Source organism: Nannospalax galili, unplaced genomic scaffold, assembly GCF_000622305.1.
Source record: "Nannospalax galili isolate Female #2095 unplaced genomic scaffold, S.galili_v1.0 scaffold1428, whole genome shotgun sequence".
NCBI lineage: Eukaryota > Metazoa > Chordata > Mammalia > Rodentia > Spalacidae > Nannospalax > Nannospalax galili.
In genome coordinates, this window is record NW_008358817.1 from 134,699 (window position 1) to 152,427 (window position 17,729).

General features: G+C 42.6%; 1 protein-coding gene across 9 annotated transcripts in view; it reads left to right on the forward strand.

Moving 5' to 3' along the window:
• Srrm1 (serine and arginine repetitive matrix 1) overlaps positions 1-17,729 on the forward strand; it is a 38,137-nt gene that overhangs the window by 18,675 nt on the left and 1,733 nt on the right. For 8 of the 9 annotated variants that reach the window (XM_029558223.1, XM_008822286.3, XM_008822288.3 and 5 more), the window contains 8 exons: positions 3,552-3,632; positions 4,071-4,157; positions 6,774-6,918; positions 7,376-7,417; positions 9,820-9,951; positions 13,267-13,728; positions 14,188-14,383; positions 16,591-16,800. In XM_029558223.1, the coding sequence (XP_029414083.1) occupies positions 3,552-3,632; positions 4,071-4,157; positions 6,774-6,918; positions 7,376-7,417; positions 9,820-9,951; positions 13,267-13,728; positions 14,188-14,383; positions 16,591-16,800 (1,355 nt within the window). The remainder of the gene's footprint in view (positions 1-3,551; positions 3,633-4,070; positions 4,158-6,773; positions 6,919-7,375; positions 7,418-9,819; positions 9,952-13,266; positions 13,729-14,187; positions 14,384-16,590; positions 16,801-17,729) is intronic. The other variant, XM_029558222.1, reaches the window with a different exon arrangement.

A 17,729-nucleotide genomic window follows, 5' to 3' on the forward strand; every position in this document is an offset into this window, starting at 1 on the left:
CCTTGAATACTTTAAACACTGTGAACATAATAAAGTAAATAATAATATAAATCTCATTTAGAAAAGTACAGAAATCCAAAGTACATGTTATTTGTAATACTTATAATAATGCTTTAGCTTAGTTTTAATCCAGAATCAAGTAAATTATGTGGTATAAATATATTAATTAAAAGCTATTTTAAGAGTCAGGCATGGTGGCACACACCTTTAATTCCAGCACTCCAGAGGCAAGGCAGGTGAATCTGCAGCCTATTCTGCATAGTGAGTTCCAGGACCCTGTCTCAAAAAGACCAAAAAAGAAAAAAAAAAAAAAAAAAAAGGCCACTTTAGTTAAGCCATAATGAGAGATTAATTCAGGATGACGTGTGCATTCCCACTGTAAAAGATGTAATGTTAGCCAGGTGTGGTGGCGCATGCCTTTAATCCCAGCACTCGGGAGGCAGAGGCAGGTGGATCTCTGTGAGTTCAAGGTCAGCCCGGTCTACTTAGTGAGTTCCAGGACAGTTGGGGCTACAGGGAGACCCTGTCTCAAAAAGATCAAAAAAAAAAAAATGTAATGTTGACCCAGTGTGATAGGTGGCACAGGCCCCATCCCAGCACTCAGATCTCTGAGTTCAAGGTCAGCCAGGATTACATAGTAAGACCATGTATCACTAAAAAGAAAAAAAGTAATGTTATGGTATACTTGTATTATTTCAATGTGTATTACAAAGATGCTTTTTTTTTTTTTTTTTTTTTTTTTTTTTTTTTTTTTGAATCTTGTTCATGTTGTCACCATTATTGTAACCTGGAACTCTATGTAGACCAGGCTGGCCTCGAAATCTTTATTTTTATTTTTATTTTTGTGTGTATGAGTGCATTGCCTGCATGTATGTGAGTGCACCTGTGTCGTGCAATGCCGTGGAGGTCAGAAGAGGGCTTCGGATTCCCCTGGAACTGGAGTTAAGGACAGTTCGCAGCTGCCATGTAGGTTCTGGGAATCAAACCCGGATCCTCTGCGAGAGTAGTCAGTGCTCTTAACCACAGAGCCATCTCTCCAGCCCCAAAAGATACATTCTTAATCCCTAAATAACCTTCCAAAATAGTTCTGAAATTTGGTCCTCTTGAGGTAGTAATTTTGACATATGGGTTGTTGCTTTGTGTGTATGCATGTGTGTGAGTGAATACATTGGGTAGGTGCCTATGGAGTATAGAGGGGTGTGTTGGATTCCCTGGAGCTAGAGTTCCATGTAATTGTGAGACTCCTTGGGCATTGGGAACTGAACTCAGGTCCTTTGGAATACCAGCAAGCACTCTTAACCACTGAACCATCTCTCCAGCCTCTGTTACTATGCCCATTTTTAAAACACTTTTCACTATCCTCACTCCCTCCCCTAATTTATGATAATTGCGTGCTAACCATTACTTAAAAATTCAATGGTTTATGTAGATTGGGGGGTTGGGGCTTTCTGAGACTGGCTCCCTATAGTTACAGCTAGCCTGGAACTCACTATGTAGACCAGGTACCATGCTGGACTAGCTCTCACAGAGATCCACCTGCCTTCTGAGGGAGTAAAGGCATGAGCCACCACTCCAGATAATTTAATAGGTAGAATCATTAATAAAATTCCGACCATTGCAAGGTGCTTTTCCAGAGGCTAAGAATGTAAACCCCTAGGTTTGATTTCATACAAACTAGTAATTTCCAAATTGACTAGCAGAGATGAGATTACAGTGTTAGACCATTAGTTCTGGAAGTTACTACCTTGTAGACCATGAGGGGATTAGTTTCTGTTTTTGTGAGGCAGGGTCACTGTGTAGCCCTGGCTGACCTCAAACTCAGAGACCTGCCTGCCTCTGTGCCACCACACCCAGCCTATGACAAGTTTTTTTTTTTTTTTTTTTTTTGAGACAGAATCTCTCTTTAGCCCCAGGTTGAACTTGCTAAGTAGACCAGGCAGGCTGTCCTCAATCTCAGAGATCTATCTGCCTCTGCCTCCTGAGTGCTGGGGTTTAAAGACATATGACACCATGCCCGGCTAAGAATTCAAGCCAAGAATCTTTTAATAGAATATTAAATGAACTGTAACTGCATTCTGATTAGGCATCTCATAGTAATTCATAGGTGTCCGAATCCTAAAGGGCTCATTTTGTGGATTTCTTTCTTAGAGGGGCCTTTTCAAATGGTGTTTGAAGTTTTTAATCCATGATAAAGCAATGTTCATATGTTTATTGTACCTATGATTTTGATTGTGGCAGTGGATGATTATTATAAGCAGAAAGAGGGAGAATAGTTACTGAAAATCAATGCTGGTGCCCTAAAACATAGAATCTTGTTAATCTGTTAATTTGTGACTGATAAAGTCATTTTATTTTAAGCTTTGGAAGAAATTTCTTGTAAAATAGGGCATGAAAATGGTCAGAATTATATTAGCAACAGTGCTTAACAGCATATATAGCTGGGTTTGGTGGCTTTTGCCCATAACCCTGGTAGTCAGGAGGCTGTAATAAGAGGATCACTGAATTTGTGGCCTGCCTGAGGTACAGAGTAAAACCTGTCTCCACAAAAAAAAAACCCAGTGTATAGTGCTTGATAACAGCAAATTTACAGAAAGTAGTTGCCAATAATTTTCCAGTTAGAGATCACTAGGGTGTGTCGATCTCCTAACTATCTTTGGTATAGAGAGCTGTTTTTATTTTTTTCCTTTCTCTACTCTCTTCTACTGGGCATCAAGCTTAGGGTCTTAGGCTACACAAACAGTCTCCCACTGAGACACAATCCCAGTCCCTTTTTCTTTCTCTCTTATGCTTTAGGAAGAACCCTTCAGTCTTAGCATTTAAAGCAGTAGTTTAATTCTCTGGTACTCTGAAGATTTTGTGCTTCACAGAGAGCCTTTTAGCCTGGTAGGCAGCCAGTTGCTAGACAGCATACCTCCTATGTGAGTTTTCTCTCTTCTTAAAGCAGAGCAAATGTAAATTTATTGAGAAAAGAGTTCCTGAGAATGGGAGGGGGCTTCAAGGACGGAATACCCTCTGTATTTTTTTTTTCCTTATCTCCTGATCTTTGGTATCAAACTGGGCATCTTATGTGCCCCAAGCAACATCCTAGCCTATTTACTTTTTTTTTTTTTTTTTTATTCATTTGAGACAGGGTCTCCTTGTAGCCCCCCAGCTGTCCTGGAACTCACTCTGTAGACCAGACTGCCCTCAAATTCACAGAGATCTGCCTGCCTCTGCCTCCCAAGTGCTGGGATTAAAGGTGTGCGCCACCACATCCGGCTTTTTTTTTTTTTTTTTAAATACATGAGCTTCAAGAATGGAAGCTTAGGTGGTCATCTTGTGTGACAAGCACTTTTATTCACTAAGCTGTCTCACCAACCCTTCAGAAGTTTTAGTGGCTTTCATCAAACATTTAAAAATTCTTCAGATAGTGTGTAACAGGATCTTACAGAAATGTTTAAAATTTTAGGTGAATTCTTCATGAATAGTCACATCTATTTTTGTACTAAGACATTGTCTTTTTATTGTATATAAGTGAGTTTTTTTCTTTTTTCCCCTCACTTATTTTTTAGTGACAAAGCATAAAGGCACTGAGAAAAGAGAGTCACCTTCACCAGCACCGAAGCCTAGAAAAGTAGAATTATCTGAATCAGGTAGGTTGTACTGCTCTTTTAGAGGTTAGTTTTGCCCCCGCGCCTGCTTCCCCCATCTGTTCATTCCCCTCAGGTTGGGGATTAATTACCCAGAACAGCATAGTGGAGAAGAACTGAGACTGACATCAGACAGGCCTGTTCAAGAGTCCCAGCTTCAACATTTAGCTGTGCTTTATTTGGTTTTCCTTAATTCACCTGAACCTCACCCCCCCACCAGCCTATTATGGAGATAAAGTCTAGATTTTGATAGCTAGCTGAATGTTTGCATAGTGCATAGCTCCTGACCTGTAATAAGTATATGGTTTTATTTTAGTTTTATAGCTAGCACTGGTATCACTTGACCTGACCAGATAAAAGTTTCAGAGGCTATGTTCTTAGCTGTGTCACATTGCCTGTATATAACTAAAGAAATACTTTGTAAATGCATCCATCTTTCAGAAGAAGACAAGGGCGGCAAAATGGCTGCGGCTGATTCTGTGCAGCAGAGACGCCAGTACAGACGACAGAACCAGCAGTCTTCAACTGGTATGGGCACTGATAGATGCTTTCTACCTGTTCTTCTATTATTTTTAAAAAATTAATACATAAAGCTGGGTGTGGTGGCACATGCCTTTAATCTCAGCACTTAGGAGGCAGAGGCAGGTGGATCTCTGAGTTCAAGGCCAGCCTGGTCTACATAGTGAGTTCCAGGCCTGCTGGGGCTACAGGGAGACCCTGTCACAAAAAGACCAAAAAACAAAAACTTCATAAGGTACCTTAGCACTTGGAAGGTTGAGGCCAGCAAGGGCTACGTAGTGAGACTCTGTCTCAAACAAAAAGCTGAGAATTCTGTAATCCTAGCATTTAGTAGCTAGAGGCAGGAGGGTCAAGAGGTCATGGTCTAGTCAGAGACTCTGTAGTTTGAGATCCTGCCTCTGAAAAAAGGGTAGAACATTCACCTACATAGACTGTCTTGGGCAGTAAGTCTATAACTTAGTGGTTACTGTATATCTGTGTCTGTCTCAGTTCTAAGACAATGAAAACAGTGTAGGTATAAAATTGGAAAACTGCAGTTCATTTCCTAGCATCCTGGTCTTCCCCTCTAAAGTTTTTATTAAGAAAATTCTTGCACATATGTAGGTGTCTGATGGTTTAGAACACCTTTCGTTGTTCTTTTTTCTTTTCTTTTCTTTTCTTTTTTTTTCTGGTCTTTTTGAGATAGGGTCTCCCTGTAGCCCCAGCTGTCCTAGAAGTCATTATGTAGACCAGGCTGGCCTTGAACTCACAGAGATCCCCCTGCCTCTGCCTCCCAAGTGCTGGGATTAAAGGCGTGCACCACCATGCCCGGCTTGTTCTTCTTTTTAAGGCTTACTTATTTTTATTTTCTGTGTATGAGTGTTTGCCTGCATGTATATATGCACACTACATGGATGTAGTGCCTTCAGAAATCAAAAGAGGGCATTGAATTCCCCCAGAACTGGGTTACGACTGGTTGTGAGCCTCCATGTGGGTGCTGGGCCCAAACCTGTGTCCTTTGTAAGAGCAATAAGTACTCTTAACTGGGGTGTGTGTGTGTGTGTGTGTGTGAGAGAGAGAGAGAGAGAGAGAGAGAGAGAGAGAGAGAGAGAGATTTATTGAGTCATTTCTAGTTTGGTGAACATTAAGGCTACTTATAGTATTTTAAATAGTAGGCAAATACATCTGTCAAAAAAGAGTTGTAATTACTGGATTGAATAGTGCACGGAGAAACTTGATTTGTAAACCAGATGCCTGGTTCTTACCTGTGTACTTCTGTTTTATTATGGTTTTTTAGTTTTGGTTTTGAGGCAGGGTCTCATGTAGTGAGTTCCAGGGTGGCTATTATTTTCTCTTTCAGGAAATACTTTTCTCTCTTTTTTCTTCTTGGTCTTTTTGAGATAGGGTCTTCCCTGAAGCCCCAGCTACTAGCTGTCTTGGAACTCAGCTACGTGGACCAGTCTGGCCTTGAACTCTCAGAGATTCACCTGCCTCTGCCTCCCTAATGCTGGAATTAAAGTTGTGTGCCACAATGCCCAACCTGAGATACTGTTCTCTTGCTGCTGGCTGTGGAATCCAGGGCCTGGGCCTGCATAACATGTGGTCTACTAGTGAGCTACACCACAAACCTTTGAAACTTTGTTTGGAAAATCACTACATATTATATTTTATTTACTATTTTTATGTGTATGAGTGTATTGCCTGCATGTATATAAGTGCACCTGTGTGTTGTGCCCATGGAGGTCAGAAGGCTTTGGATTCCCCTAGAACTAGAGTTACAGATGATTGTAAGCCATGTTGTGGGTGCAGGGAATGGATCCCAGTTCTCCTGCAAGAACAGCCAGTGAGTGCTCTTAGCCGCTGAGCCATCCTCTCCAGCCCCTATATTTTTCTTTTTGAGACAAAGTCTCATGTATACAGGCTGGAATTGAACTTGGCTATGATGCTTAGACTAAGAGAGCCATACAGGCCTCTCAGTACTTGGGATATTATGTTGGGGTCAGGGTTGGGTTTGGCTACCACCAAAATTGGTGATTGGATTATACAGTGGAAATTATTTTTCTGTTTATGATGCTGAGAGTTGAACCTCTGGCTGTATGCATACTAGGCAAATGCTATACCACTGAGCTGTATCCTCCATTCATAAAACTTTTCTAGTGCTGGAATAGAGCCCAGGACCTTGAATATACTAGGCAGGTAGGTACTCTAGCACTGAGCTATATCCTTAGCATTAGTCTGTCTCTTCTTTCATTGTTTTGGTTTTGGTTTTTTTGAATCAGGGTCTCAGTTGTGTAGTCTGGCTGACCTAAAACTAGCTATATAAACTAGGCTGGCCTTGAACTCAAAGATCTGCCTGCCTCTGCCTCTTAATTATTGGGGCTTAAAGATGTGTGCCACCATGCCCAACTCAGTCTTTCTTGCTCTTAAAATGATGGATGCTTGTTTAAGCCTGGTTTTGAAGTCATTGAGCATATGATCCTGACTGTCAAAAAACTTAAGGTCTTTTAATACATGCTTGTTAATATTAAATTCAGAAAGCTTGAACACAAAGACTATTTTAAACACAGACCTGGTATAATTTGTGTGTGTTTCTTTTTTTGGTTTTTGTTTTGTTTTGTTTTTGTTTTTGCTGCTCTCTGATTACAGATTCTGGCTCCTCTTCCACCTCAGAAGATGAGCGACCCAAGAGATCCCATGTGAAAAATGGTGAGGTGGGCAGGCGGCGAAGACATTCACCTTCACGGAGTGCTTCTCCATCACCACGGAAGCGCCAAAAAGAGACTTCCCCTCGGTAACAACCTTCAGTACTGGTTTCAGTGATCAGTGGTTGGGTTGAAACTTCATAACATGCAGGGTGGGCTACAGAATTATTTTAGAATTGAACTAATTCTTTATTTCAGGGACTTCAAGGAGATTGTTAGGTTTTAGATTTCTGTTGTTTGGGGGTTTTGTTTTGTTTTCTTGGTTAGTAGTTACTAATATTTAATGAAAATAGATAAGTTTTGAGCCACTGTGTCATGTGTGCATGATTAGAATAAGCTTTTTAAATCAGCGTTAATTCCAGACAATTTTAAAGTTTTAAAAAACATCTCCGTAAGTAGGATTTAACTTTGTGAAAGTAAAGAATTCAGTGACTCTGTGAGTTCCAGGACAGCTGGGGCTACAGGGAGACCCTGTCTCAAAAAGACCAAAAAAAAAAAAGTTCAGTGAATGGGATTTTGACATTTGTTTTTCTTCACTGCTGTCAGGATGCAGATGGGAAAACGATGGCAGTCGCCTGTGACTAAAAGGTTGGTTTGTTGCTGTTTTGTAAATTAGGGTTACATACCAAATTTACTTAATTTTCTGTTCAGGAGACCATATCCCCATTTTACAGATAGATTGTAATCTGTCAATGAAAAAATTCTTAGGTGCTTTGGGGTTGGGGGAGTGTGTTGTTTTTAAGCATGACAGATTAATGGTGTGAAGGACTATGAAGGAAGTGATCATTTTCTTGTTTTGTTTTTTGGGGGGGGGTGTCTTTTTGAGACAAAGGTCTCCCTGTAGCACCAGCTGGCCTGGAACTCACTATGTAGACCAGGCTGACCTTGAACTCTCAGAGATCCACCTGCCTCTGCCTCCCAAGTTCTGGGACTACAGGCATGCGCCACCACACCCGGCTTCTTTTTTTTTTTTTTAATAATAACCGCATGATTAGAAGAAGCATTTCATTACAGTATGAAGTGTTCATTTTCTAAGACGGTAATTAGACCTCCTTAGATTTAACAGGGGTGTACATTGTATTTATGGTGATTTTAGAGAAAGCAAGAAAAACTAAGGCAAAAAAAAATTTTTTTTTTTTTTTTGGTCTTTTTGAGATAGGGCCTCCCTGTATCCCCAGCTGGCCTAGAACTTACTATGTAGATCAGGCTGGCCTTGAACTCACAGAGATCCACCTGCCTCTGCCATCCGAGTGCTGGGATTAAAGGCGTGCACCACCACACCTGGCGTTAAGGCAAAATTTTAAAATGCTAAAAGTAGGGGACTGGAAAAATGGCTTGGTAATTAAGAGCTCTTCCAGAAGACCCAGGTTCAGTTCACAGCACCCACGTGGGGATTAATTGCCATCTGTATCACTAGTTCCAGGGGCTTCTGTGGGCATTGCATGACACGGATGCACTTACATACATGGAGGCAAAACATAAAAATAAAGAAAACACCAATGCTGTCCTAGATAAGAAATTAAGAACTACTTACATTGACTACTTTCTATTAGTATATATAAATTGTCCTTGAAGTTGGCAGCCCCCTGGCTTGGCCTATATTTAAGTACATCTGTTGTAAACTTACATACATCTGTTGGAATGTTAGTTAATGTATAGTACTTAGGTTTGTTAAGTCTGTGACAGCTCCATAGAAGTGTATTTTAACCATGGTGGCTTTAGTGCTCAAACAACTTTGCTCATTTGTCTATATTGTTTTTAGGTGTGATGTGCAACTCTACAGTGGAGGTATATTTTTAAAACTAAGAGCAGAAGTGCTGGAATCATAGCTCAAAGATCGAGCGCTTGCCTAGAGTATGCAACTCTAGGTTCTAGAACTAGTACAGTAGGGAGGGAGGGGTCCAACTTGAGCAGTGACACCTGGTCCCTCAGATTTGGGCCTTAGGCCACTGGTGACTATATTAACATCTTAAGTTTCTCTATAAAAAATGAAAATCAGAGCTGTGGCTGAAGAGATAGCTCAGTGTTTAAGAACACTTACTGTTCTTGCAGAGGACCCAAGTTTGGTCCCCAGCAACTGTGTCACAGTTCACAACTCTGTAAGTCTAGTTGTAGGAGATCCATTGCCCTCCTCTGACCTCTGTAGACACTACAGCACATAGTGCACATAAATACATGAAGGTGTAAAACCTTAGACACATACAATAATGATAGAGTAAAAGAATCAAAATTGTGGCTGGAGAGATGGCTCAATGGTTAAGAACACTGGCTGTTCTTGCAGAAGACCCAGGTTCGAATCCTAGCACCCACATGGCAGCTAACAACTATCTCTAACTCCAGTCCCAGGGAATCCTATAGCCTCTTCTTGACCTCTGCAGGCATTGTACATACAACATGGGTGCACTTACCTACATGCAGGCAATACACGCATGCACATAAAATAAAAATAATTTTAAAAAGAATCAAAATCACCTGAAGAGTCTCTTCAAGACACAACCCAGACATGGTCCACATGAGTCTCGGATAAGTCTTCCACTTAATTCTGATGTGCATCCCAACCAATAAAAGGAGTGTTAAAGTGCTAGTTTTTTGCATATTTTCTCTTCCTGTGTCAAGTTAAGAATATAGGAATATATCAGGTGTGGTGGTGCGTGCCTTTAGTCCCAACACTCCAGCAGGCAGATCTCTGAAGTCAAGGCCAACCTTGTCTAGATAGTGCCAGACCAGCCGGGGCACCTGTCTCAAAAAGACCAAAAAGTAAAACAATATAGGAATGTTTTGTCATGACCAAAGTACATGTTTATATGTAGAAATTAGCTTCACAAAGTAGGATTTAAGTACCCATACCGAAAGTGAAGCATTGATTTGCGGGGGAGGGGCTGTAGTATGAAATACAGTGCCCCCTGGCTTAATGACTGAAAATACATTTTGTGGAGTGCTTAATTAGGAATGTCACTAATTCCAAATTAACTCCCAATTCTTTGCTTTAGTGGTAGAAGGAGGAGAAGTCCCTCCCCACCACCTGCCAGAAGGCGACGGTCTCCCTCTCCAGCGCCACCCCCACCACCGCCACCTCCTCCTCCTCGGCGACGCAGATCTCCAACCCCACCACCACGACGAAGGTAGTGCTCTGTCAGATGGTCATGGAGTTACTGGATCTTTATTGTGGAAATTGCTTTTTATAGCATCATTGTTTAGCCATTCATAAAAGACTGCATATTATATGAGTCCACTCATAAAAAACCCAGAATACACAAATCTGTAGAAATTAAAAAGTGGGTATGACTTGGGTCTGGAATTTCAGCTGGGGGGTGGTTTGAGTTGGAGGACAGCCTGGGTTATAGAATGGCAAGACAGCCCAAAAAATAAATGAGGAAAGAAAATACATTGGTATGTCTGGCTGAGGTGGGAGTTGAGGAATGGTTGCACAGCAGCGTGAATATTCTGAAACCACTGAATGTGCATTTTCCTCACAGATCATTGGTGTTAAATGGAAGGTAACCTATTTAGTGAGTACAGACAAGTGTTAATTTGGCAATAGGAAAATCCATTGAGGTAATTAATTACCTTTTTAGGTAATCAGGTTAATATCTCCACTAATATATTATTATGCTTTCTGGATACCTCAATAGTTTAGCAATTGTGCAGAACCTCACTCTATTAGGGGTGTTTGTTAGACCATATCAGGGATCAAATAAGTGACCAGTACTCTTCAGAAATGTCGAGGCTGAATGTTTTGGCATATACTTGTAATCCCAGTTCATGGGAGACTGAGGCAAGAGGGTCAGCAAGTTTGAAGCCAGCCTGGTCTATATAGTAAGTTCTAGGTCAGGTGGGACTATATTAACAGAGAAAGAGCATACTAGACCATCTCAAAGGAACACCACTCCCTCAAAAAAGTCAAATCAGTCCAGACGGTCAGGCTAGAGAGATGGCTCAACAGTTATGCTCTTGCAGAGGACCCCGGTTCGATTCCCAGCACCTACATGGCAGCTAACAGCTGTCCATAACTCCAGTTCCAGGGGATCCGACACCCTCTTCTGACCTCTGCAGGCATTACCTGACATGGGTGCACTTATATGCAGTCAGTACACTCATCTATGTAAAATAAATACAAATACTTAGACTGAAGAGACTGAAGACCAGGGTAAGAGGAACCTAAGTACTAGGATTCTGGAATAGGAAAGACTCGACATTAGCAGAGCACTGCTGAATTAGCAATTGGGGGCGGGGGGGCGGCTTTAGGCCCACATGCATATGGAAGTCAGCAGACAACTTGACTCCTGACCCTGTGGCTGTGGGTCCCAGGGATCAAACTCAGGTTGTCAAGGCTTGGTGGCAAATGACTTAACCCAATAAGCCATCTTGCAGTCCTTTACCTCTAATCCTCAAAATGACTTGTTTACCTAGTGAGTGGTAGTGCTGTGTTTAGGTGAGTACATGAAGTTTCCAGGTTAATTCTTTATTTCTTAAGATAAGCTCATTGTATGTACCCAACCTCAGACTTGTGATCTTAGGCCTCCTACCTTACAAGTGCTGGGAAGATAGGTTCAGGCCACTGTGCAAAGCCAGAGTTATTAAATAATTACTCAGCTTCATTCTGTCCCTTGTGGCTGAAAATTGGCCTGTTATAAACCCACCTCTGAACATGGATCTCTGTTGAGCTCAAACTCTGGAAAATCCAAGAGCAGGTCACTCACAGTTGGGTTTAAATTTTGTTTTCAAACCTTAATTCCTAAGAGATAAGTCAGGACTTTATAGAAATTCACTCTTGAGCCCATGCCTTTAATTTCCACACTCAGGAGGCAGAGGCAGCAGATCTTTGATCAGAGTTCAAGGCCAGACTGCTCTACATAGCAATTCTAGGCCAGCTGGGGCTACAGGGAGACACTTTCAAAAAGACCAAAAAAAAAAAAGGAAAGAAAAAAAGGCCAGGTTGGGCTTTCAAGAGATACCAGCAATGGACTTTTATTTCTGAGACAGAAAACTAGACAGTCTCTGAATTTTGAAAGCTTGTTTAGTGAGCTCCAACGTTAGTTCCGAGAAGACAGCACATAGACCTCTAGAACGGATTTCTTTGTTTGGCCATTAAGTGTATTACTTCTAGGTAAGGTACACCCATGTCTTTCAGTGCTCACAGGGATCAGAAGAGGGCATTAGATCCCTGGAACTGGAGTTATAGATAGTTGTTAGCCACCATGTGGGGGTGCTGGGACTCAAACCCAGGTCTTCTGCAAGAGCAGCCAGTGCTCTTAACTGCTGAACCATCTCTCCAGTCCATTAGTTGACAAATCTAAAATCTTTTCTGAAAATTGAAAATTTCTCTTTTTAAAACCAAACAAGGCTAGGTATGGTGGCACACACATTCAATCCTAGCACTGGGGAAGGTAGAGGCAGGCAGTCTCTGAGTTAGAGGCTAGCCTGGTCTACATAGCAAGTTCCAGACCAGCCGAAGCTACACAGTAAGACTGTCTTCAAAAGGAAAGGGGCGGGAGGCTGGAAACCCCCCAAAAAGTGGCTTTTGTTGTAGTCACCTGAGATAAATTTTAATTAATGATTTTTGAGGTTTTTGGTCTTTTTTGAGACAGGGTCTCCCTGTAGTCCCAAGTGGCCTGGAACTCACTATGTAGACCAGGCTGGCCTCCAACTCACAGAAATCAGCCTGCCTCTGCCTCCCGAGTGCTGGGATTAAAGGCATGTGCCACCATGCCCAGCTAATTAATGATTTTTTTAAATGAGAATAAAGAATATAGCTGTTCACCCAATGGTGGTGCATGCTTGCAATTCAGCACTTGGGAGGCAAAGGCAAGCAGATCTCTCTGAGTTAAGACCAGCCTGGTCTACATAGTGAGTTCCAGGCCAGCTGGGGCTACAGGTACAAATATAGCTGTTCACTTAAAAATAAACCCCTATGGGCTGGAGAGATAGCTCAGCAGCTAAGAACACTGGCTGTTCTTGCAGAAGACCTGGGTTCGATCCCAGCACCCACATGGCAGCTAACTGTCCATAACTCCAGTCCCAGGGGATCCGTCAGCCTCTTCTGACCTGCACGGGCGTTGCATGACACGGGTGCACTTACCTACATGTAGGCAACACATGCATACACATAAAATAAAAATAAATAAACCCCTTTGCCTCAGGCTTACTACATGATAGCCATAACTGTTGGTTACTTTTTTTTGGTTTCCTGATTCTGAGTTGACAAGGTGGCCCAGTAGGTAAAAGTACTTGCCACATAAGCCTGATGACCTAAATTTGATCCCCAGAACCTACATGAGATAATTCAGTGCACAAAGTCACAAAGTTGTCCTCTGACCTCCACATGTATGCTGCTGTTTGCTCGCTCCTACACAAACACTCAAAAATAATAAAATTTTAAAACAGTTTAATTCCCTGATTCTGTTGGGTCATTGATCTGACTGATGTGTTTTTCCTAGGACTCCTTCCCCTCCCCCACGCCGGCGCTCACCTTCCCCAAGAAGATACTCTCCTCCCATCCAGAGAAGATACTCTCCTTCTCCACCTCCAAAGAGAAGAACAGCCTCGCCCCCACCCCCGCCCAAGCGAAGGGCCTCGCCATCGCCTCCACCAAAGCGCCGGGTCTCCCATTCTCCACCTCCCAAACAAAGAAGCCCCCCAGTCGCCAAGAGACGCTCACCCTCCTTATCTTCAAAGCATAGGAAAGGGTCTTCCCCAAGCCGCTCTGCCCGGGACACCCGGTCACCACAACCAAACAAACGGCATTCTCCCTCACCACGGCCTCGAGCTCCTCAGACCTCAAGTCCTCCCCCTGTTCGAAGAGGAGCATCTGCATCACCCCAAAGAAGGCAGTCCCCATCTCCAAGTACTAGGCCTATTAGGAGAGTCTCCAGGACTCCGGAGCCTAAAAAGATAAAAAAGTAAAAATTTTTGATGCTTTTTAGTTAGGAATACTTAGTTGTGTAACTCTTCTCTCCTCCATTGGAAAGTTGCAGGAGGAAGTAAGCTGACAGGACAGATTATTGCAGCTTTGTGGTACTGTTAACACATGCTTTTGCATTTCAGGATAATTCCTTGTGGCATAAATAACAGAGGGTTATTGTGGTTTTTAGCATCAGATATTTTGAGAGGTGTGCTGAATCTAAACTGAAAGGTAGAGCATCTCTTACTATGCACTTGTGACTGGTAAAAGGTGGTCTTAAAGAACTGATACTGCCAAAATCATACAGCATGCATTGTCAGCAAAATGGTAGAGGATGTGGGGCATGAAGGACCCTGTAGGAAACTTTGGTGCTGTAAATGTTTGAAGCTGTGGCCTACTTTGGGGTCTGTTCTCAATGCTAAGTGTTTTTTTGGTTTTTTATTTTTTCTGTGTCTAGGGCTGCCTCACCAAGTCCTCAGTCTATAAGAAGGGTTTCATCCTCCCGTTCTGTCTCCGGATCTCCTGAGCCAGCTGCTAAAAAGCCTCCAGCACCTCCATCTCCTGTCCAGTCTCAGTCACCCTCCACAAACTGGTCACCTGCAGTACCAGTCAAGAAGGCTAAAAGCCCAACACCAAGCCCATCCCCTGCCAGGGTATGTGTCTGCCCTGTGTTGTAAGTTAGTCAGCTGGACATGGTGGCTCATGCTTGTAATCCCAGCACTTAGGTAGCTAAGGCAGGAGGGTAGCTATGAATTCCAGGCCATCCTGGGCCACATAACAATATCTTTTCTCCAAAAAGCCAGTAAATGCCTGCTGCATATATTCTAGACATAAGAAGCTATACCCACAAAATCTGCAATCCACATTATGGATGCCTAACAAGACCTGCATAATGGGCCTCTAGAGATGGCTTATTGGTTAAGAACATTGGCTATTCTTTCGGAAGACCTGGGTTCAAGTCCCAGCACCCACGTGGCAGCTAACAACCATCTATAAATCCAGTTCCAGGGGATCCAGCACCCTCTTCTGTCCTCCAAGGACAATACACAACATGGATGCACTAACATGCAGGCATAACACTCATGCACATAAAATCAAAAGAACTCGAATCTTTTTTAAGGCCTGCTAATGACAAAACCAGTCAACATGACAATGTGGTTGGGGAAAGTGACACAGTCCCACCTCTACAAGTGCTGCCAGTAAGTTCATGGCTCCTGAGGGAGGGAAAATTAGTTTTCCCAGGGACAAGCTCCCTGATAGCTTATCTAATCCCAAATTGTCGACCCTAAATGCATGTACACGTGAACACCATTAAGTGGACTCAGTGTATTACATATGAATATATCTATAAATGTAACAATAATAAAGAAGAGGATAAATTGAAAGGGAGTGGATAGGGGCACATGGGAGGAGTTGGAGTGGGGAATGGGAGGGGTGGAAGGTAAATATAGTACCTGAGTGCAAAATTCTCAAAACATTCTTACATTATTTGCTTTTTCATCTGAATGTTGTTGCAAAAAGAAAAATCTAAGCCAGGTGTGGTGGCACGTGCCTGTTGTCTCAGCACTTGGGAGGCAGAGGCAAGTGGATCTCTTGTGAGTTCAAGGCCAGCTGGGGCTACAAAGAGACCCTGTTTCAAAAGACAAAAAAAGAAAACTCTGTGACTTAGAGCCACTAACTTAGTTAACTAGCCAATTTGTGCATGGTCACTGGGTGGAGAAAATGTCCTTGGAGTGTGATGTTACTAGGATTTAAACTCTTGTGGGTTGGAAATCCAATGCTGGACAAGCTTCTTTGTCATAAAATTGGTGCTTACATCAGAGGCTGCCAAACTGAGCTAACTAAGTGAAGTATTATGAATTTTAATCCATTAGAAATATGAAACTCACCTCAATGTAATGGCATTCACCTGTGATTTCAGCGCTCAGGAGGTGGCAGAAGGACCAGGAGTTCAAGGTTATCCTTGGTTACATGAGGCTGTGCCTCATAAAAACCAATCAGGACATAAGTTTTTTTTAAAAATTTTGAGCTGGGCATGGTAGTGCACATCTTTAATCCCAGCACTCAGGAGACAGAAGCAGGCAGATCTTTGCCAACCTGGTCTCCATAGCAAATCCTGGCTATGTGTGGTAGTGTACACTTTAATCCCAGCACTCAGAGGCAGAGGCGGGTGGATCTCTTATGAGTTATTATTGGATCAGCTTTGTATTAGTTGATTTTGCATAGCTGTAAGCCAGTGTCACCATTGTGAATTTGCTGAAGGCAGGGTCCACTAGGTCATATGTATTCAGTAGATTGGAAGGTTATTTTACCTAGATTGAGGTTATGAGATTTTATAAAGATGCAGCCCCGTTGTAAACAGAGCACCTATATTCAGTAGAGTGAAACAGACCACTCCTGTTTTAAAAACAGGTGAGGGCAAGTGGTGCTGAGATAGGGGAATGTATCCCAGCATTTTTTCAGACTAGTAACTAGGTTCCACATATTAAAATCATGCTATCTTAACCAAGTATTTTGAGTGATTTTATAATTGTCTCTCATTTAATGCTTGAGTTCAGGACCTGGAAGTCAACTCCTGTAAGTTTAAAAGCCCATGACTCTCAAATTCTGGAACTGGAAATCTGCCTTAATGTGAAGTTGGTGGGGGAACGTATGCAAGTCAGCCAGCATTCTGGCTTTTTCCAACTCTTTAGACTATGGAGTGAACCTTTGCAGGCAGTGAATTTCACATTTGGGTACGCTGGCCTTGGTAGCAGCTGTCTTTGAAATCCAGAGATTTGTCTGCTTAGGTACTCCTTCAGGAGATAAACTCGGGCAGATTTTTAACTTGATTATCTTACTGCTGTCTCTGGATTTCTAGAATTCGGATCAAGAAGGAGGTGGGAAGAAAAAGAAGAAAAAGAAGGACAAGAAACACAAAAAGGATAAGAAACACAAGAAGCACAAAAAACACAAGAAGGAGAAGACCGTGGCTGTAGCTGCCACAGCTCCTGTCACTCCTGCAGCTGTTTCTGCTGCCACAACCACATCAGCACAGGAAGAGCCTGAGGCAGCACCAGAGCCCAGGAAGGTATTCATACAGTTCCCTCTCTGCCTGGCCATCCACCTGTACATACTGAAATCATTTGATTTTAAGTAGTTATACTTTAATCCAAGCACTCAGGCAGATCTTTGTGAATTCAAGGCTAGCCTGACCTACATAGCAAGTTTCTGACCAGCCAGAGCTATACAATGAGATCCTGTCTCAAAAATTTTTTTTTCAGGAGCAGTGCTGGGACTAGAACATAGGGCTTGTGCATTAGGCATGTACTCTTCCACTGATCCACACTTTCTGACGTGTGTGTGTGTGTCTGTCTGTCTGTCTGCCTGCCTGCTATATACAAGTATGGAATCCATAGGTATGTTCTTTTTTTTTTTTTTTTTGTCTTTTTGAGACAGGGTCTCCCTGTAGCCCAAGCTGTCCTGGAACTCACTATGTAGACCAGGCTGGCCTTGGAACTCACAGAAATCCGACTGCCTCTGCCTCCTGAGTGCTGGGATTGAAGGCGTGTGCCACCACGCCCAGCTTGGTATGTTTTTTTAAAATTACATTTGGATATTTGTGTGTGGATGTCAAAGGATGACTTGGAGTCGATTTCTCTTCCACAATTTGGGTTTCTGAGGATTGAGCATATCAGGCTTTGTGGCAAGTGTCTTTATCTGCTGAGCCATCTTTCCTGCCCCTTCTTATATTTTTGGACAATCTTGACACTGAATCTGGAGCTATTTTGGCTAAACAGCTAGATCAGCTTCCCAGCACTGGGCTTGCAGGTGCACTACCACCTGGGAATTTGAACTCAACCCTCCTGCTAGCATGGCAAGCACCTGTTGAACCATCTCCCCAGGCCCACATTCAAATAACTTCTCTTAGGAGTACATTTTACAAGCTAGGGTTGGGGACGCATGTCTAGAATCCCAGAATTTGAGAAGTGGAAGCAGGAGGATTGCTGTGTGTTGGAG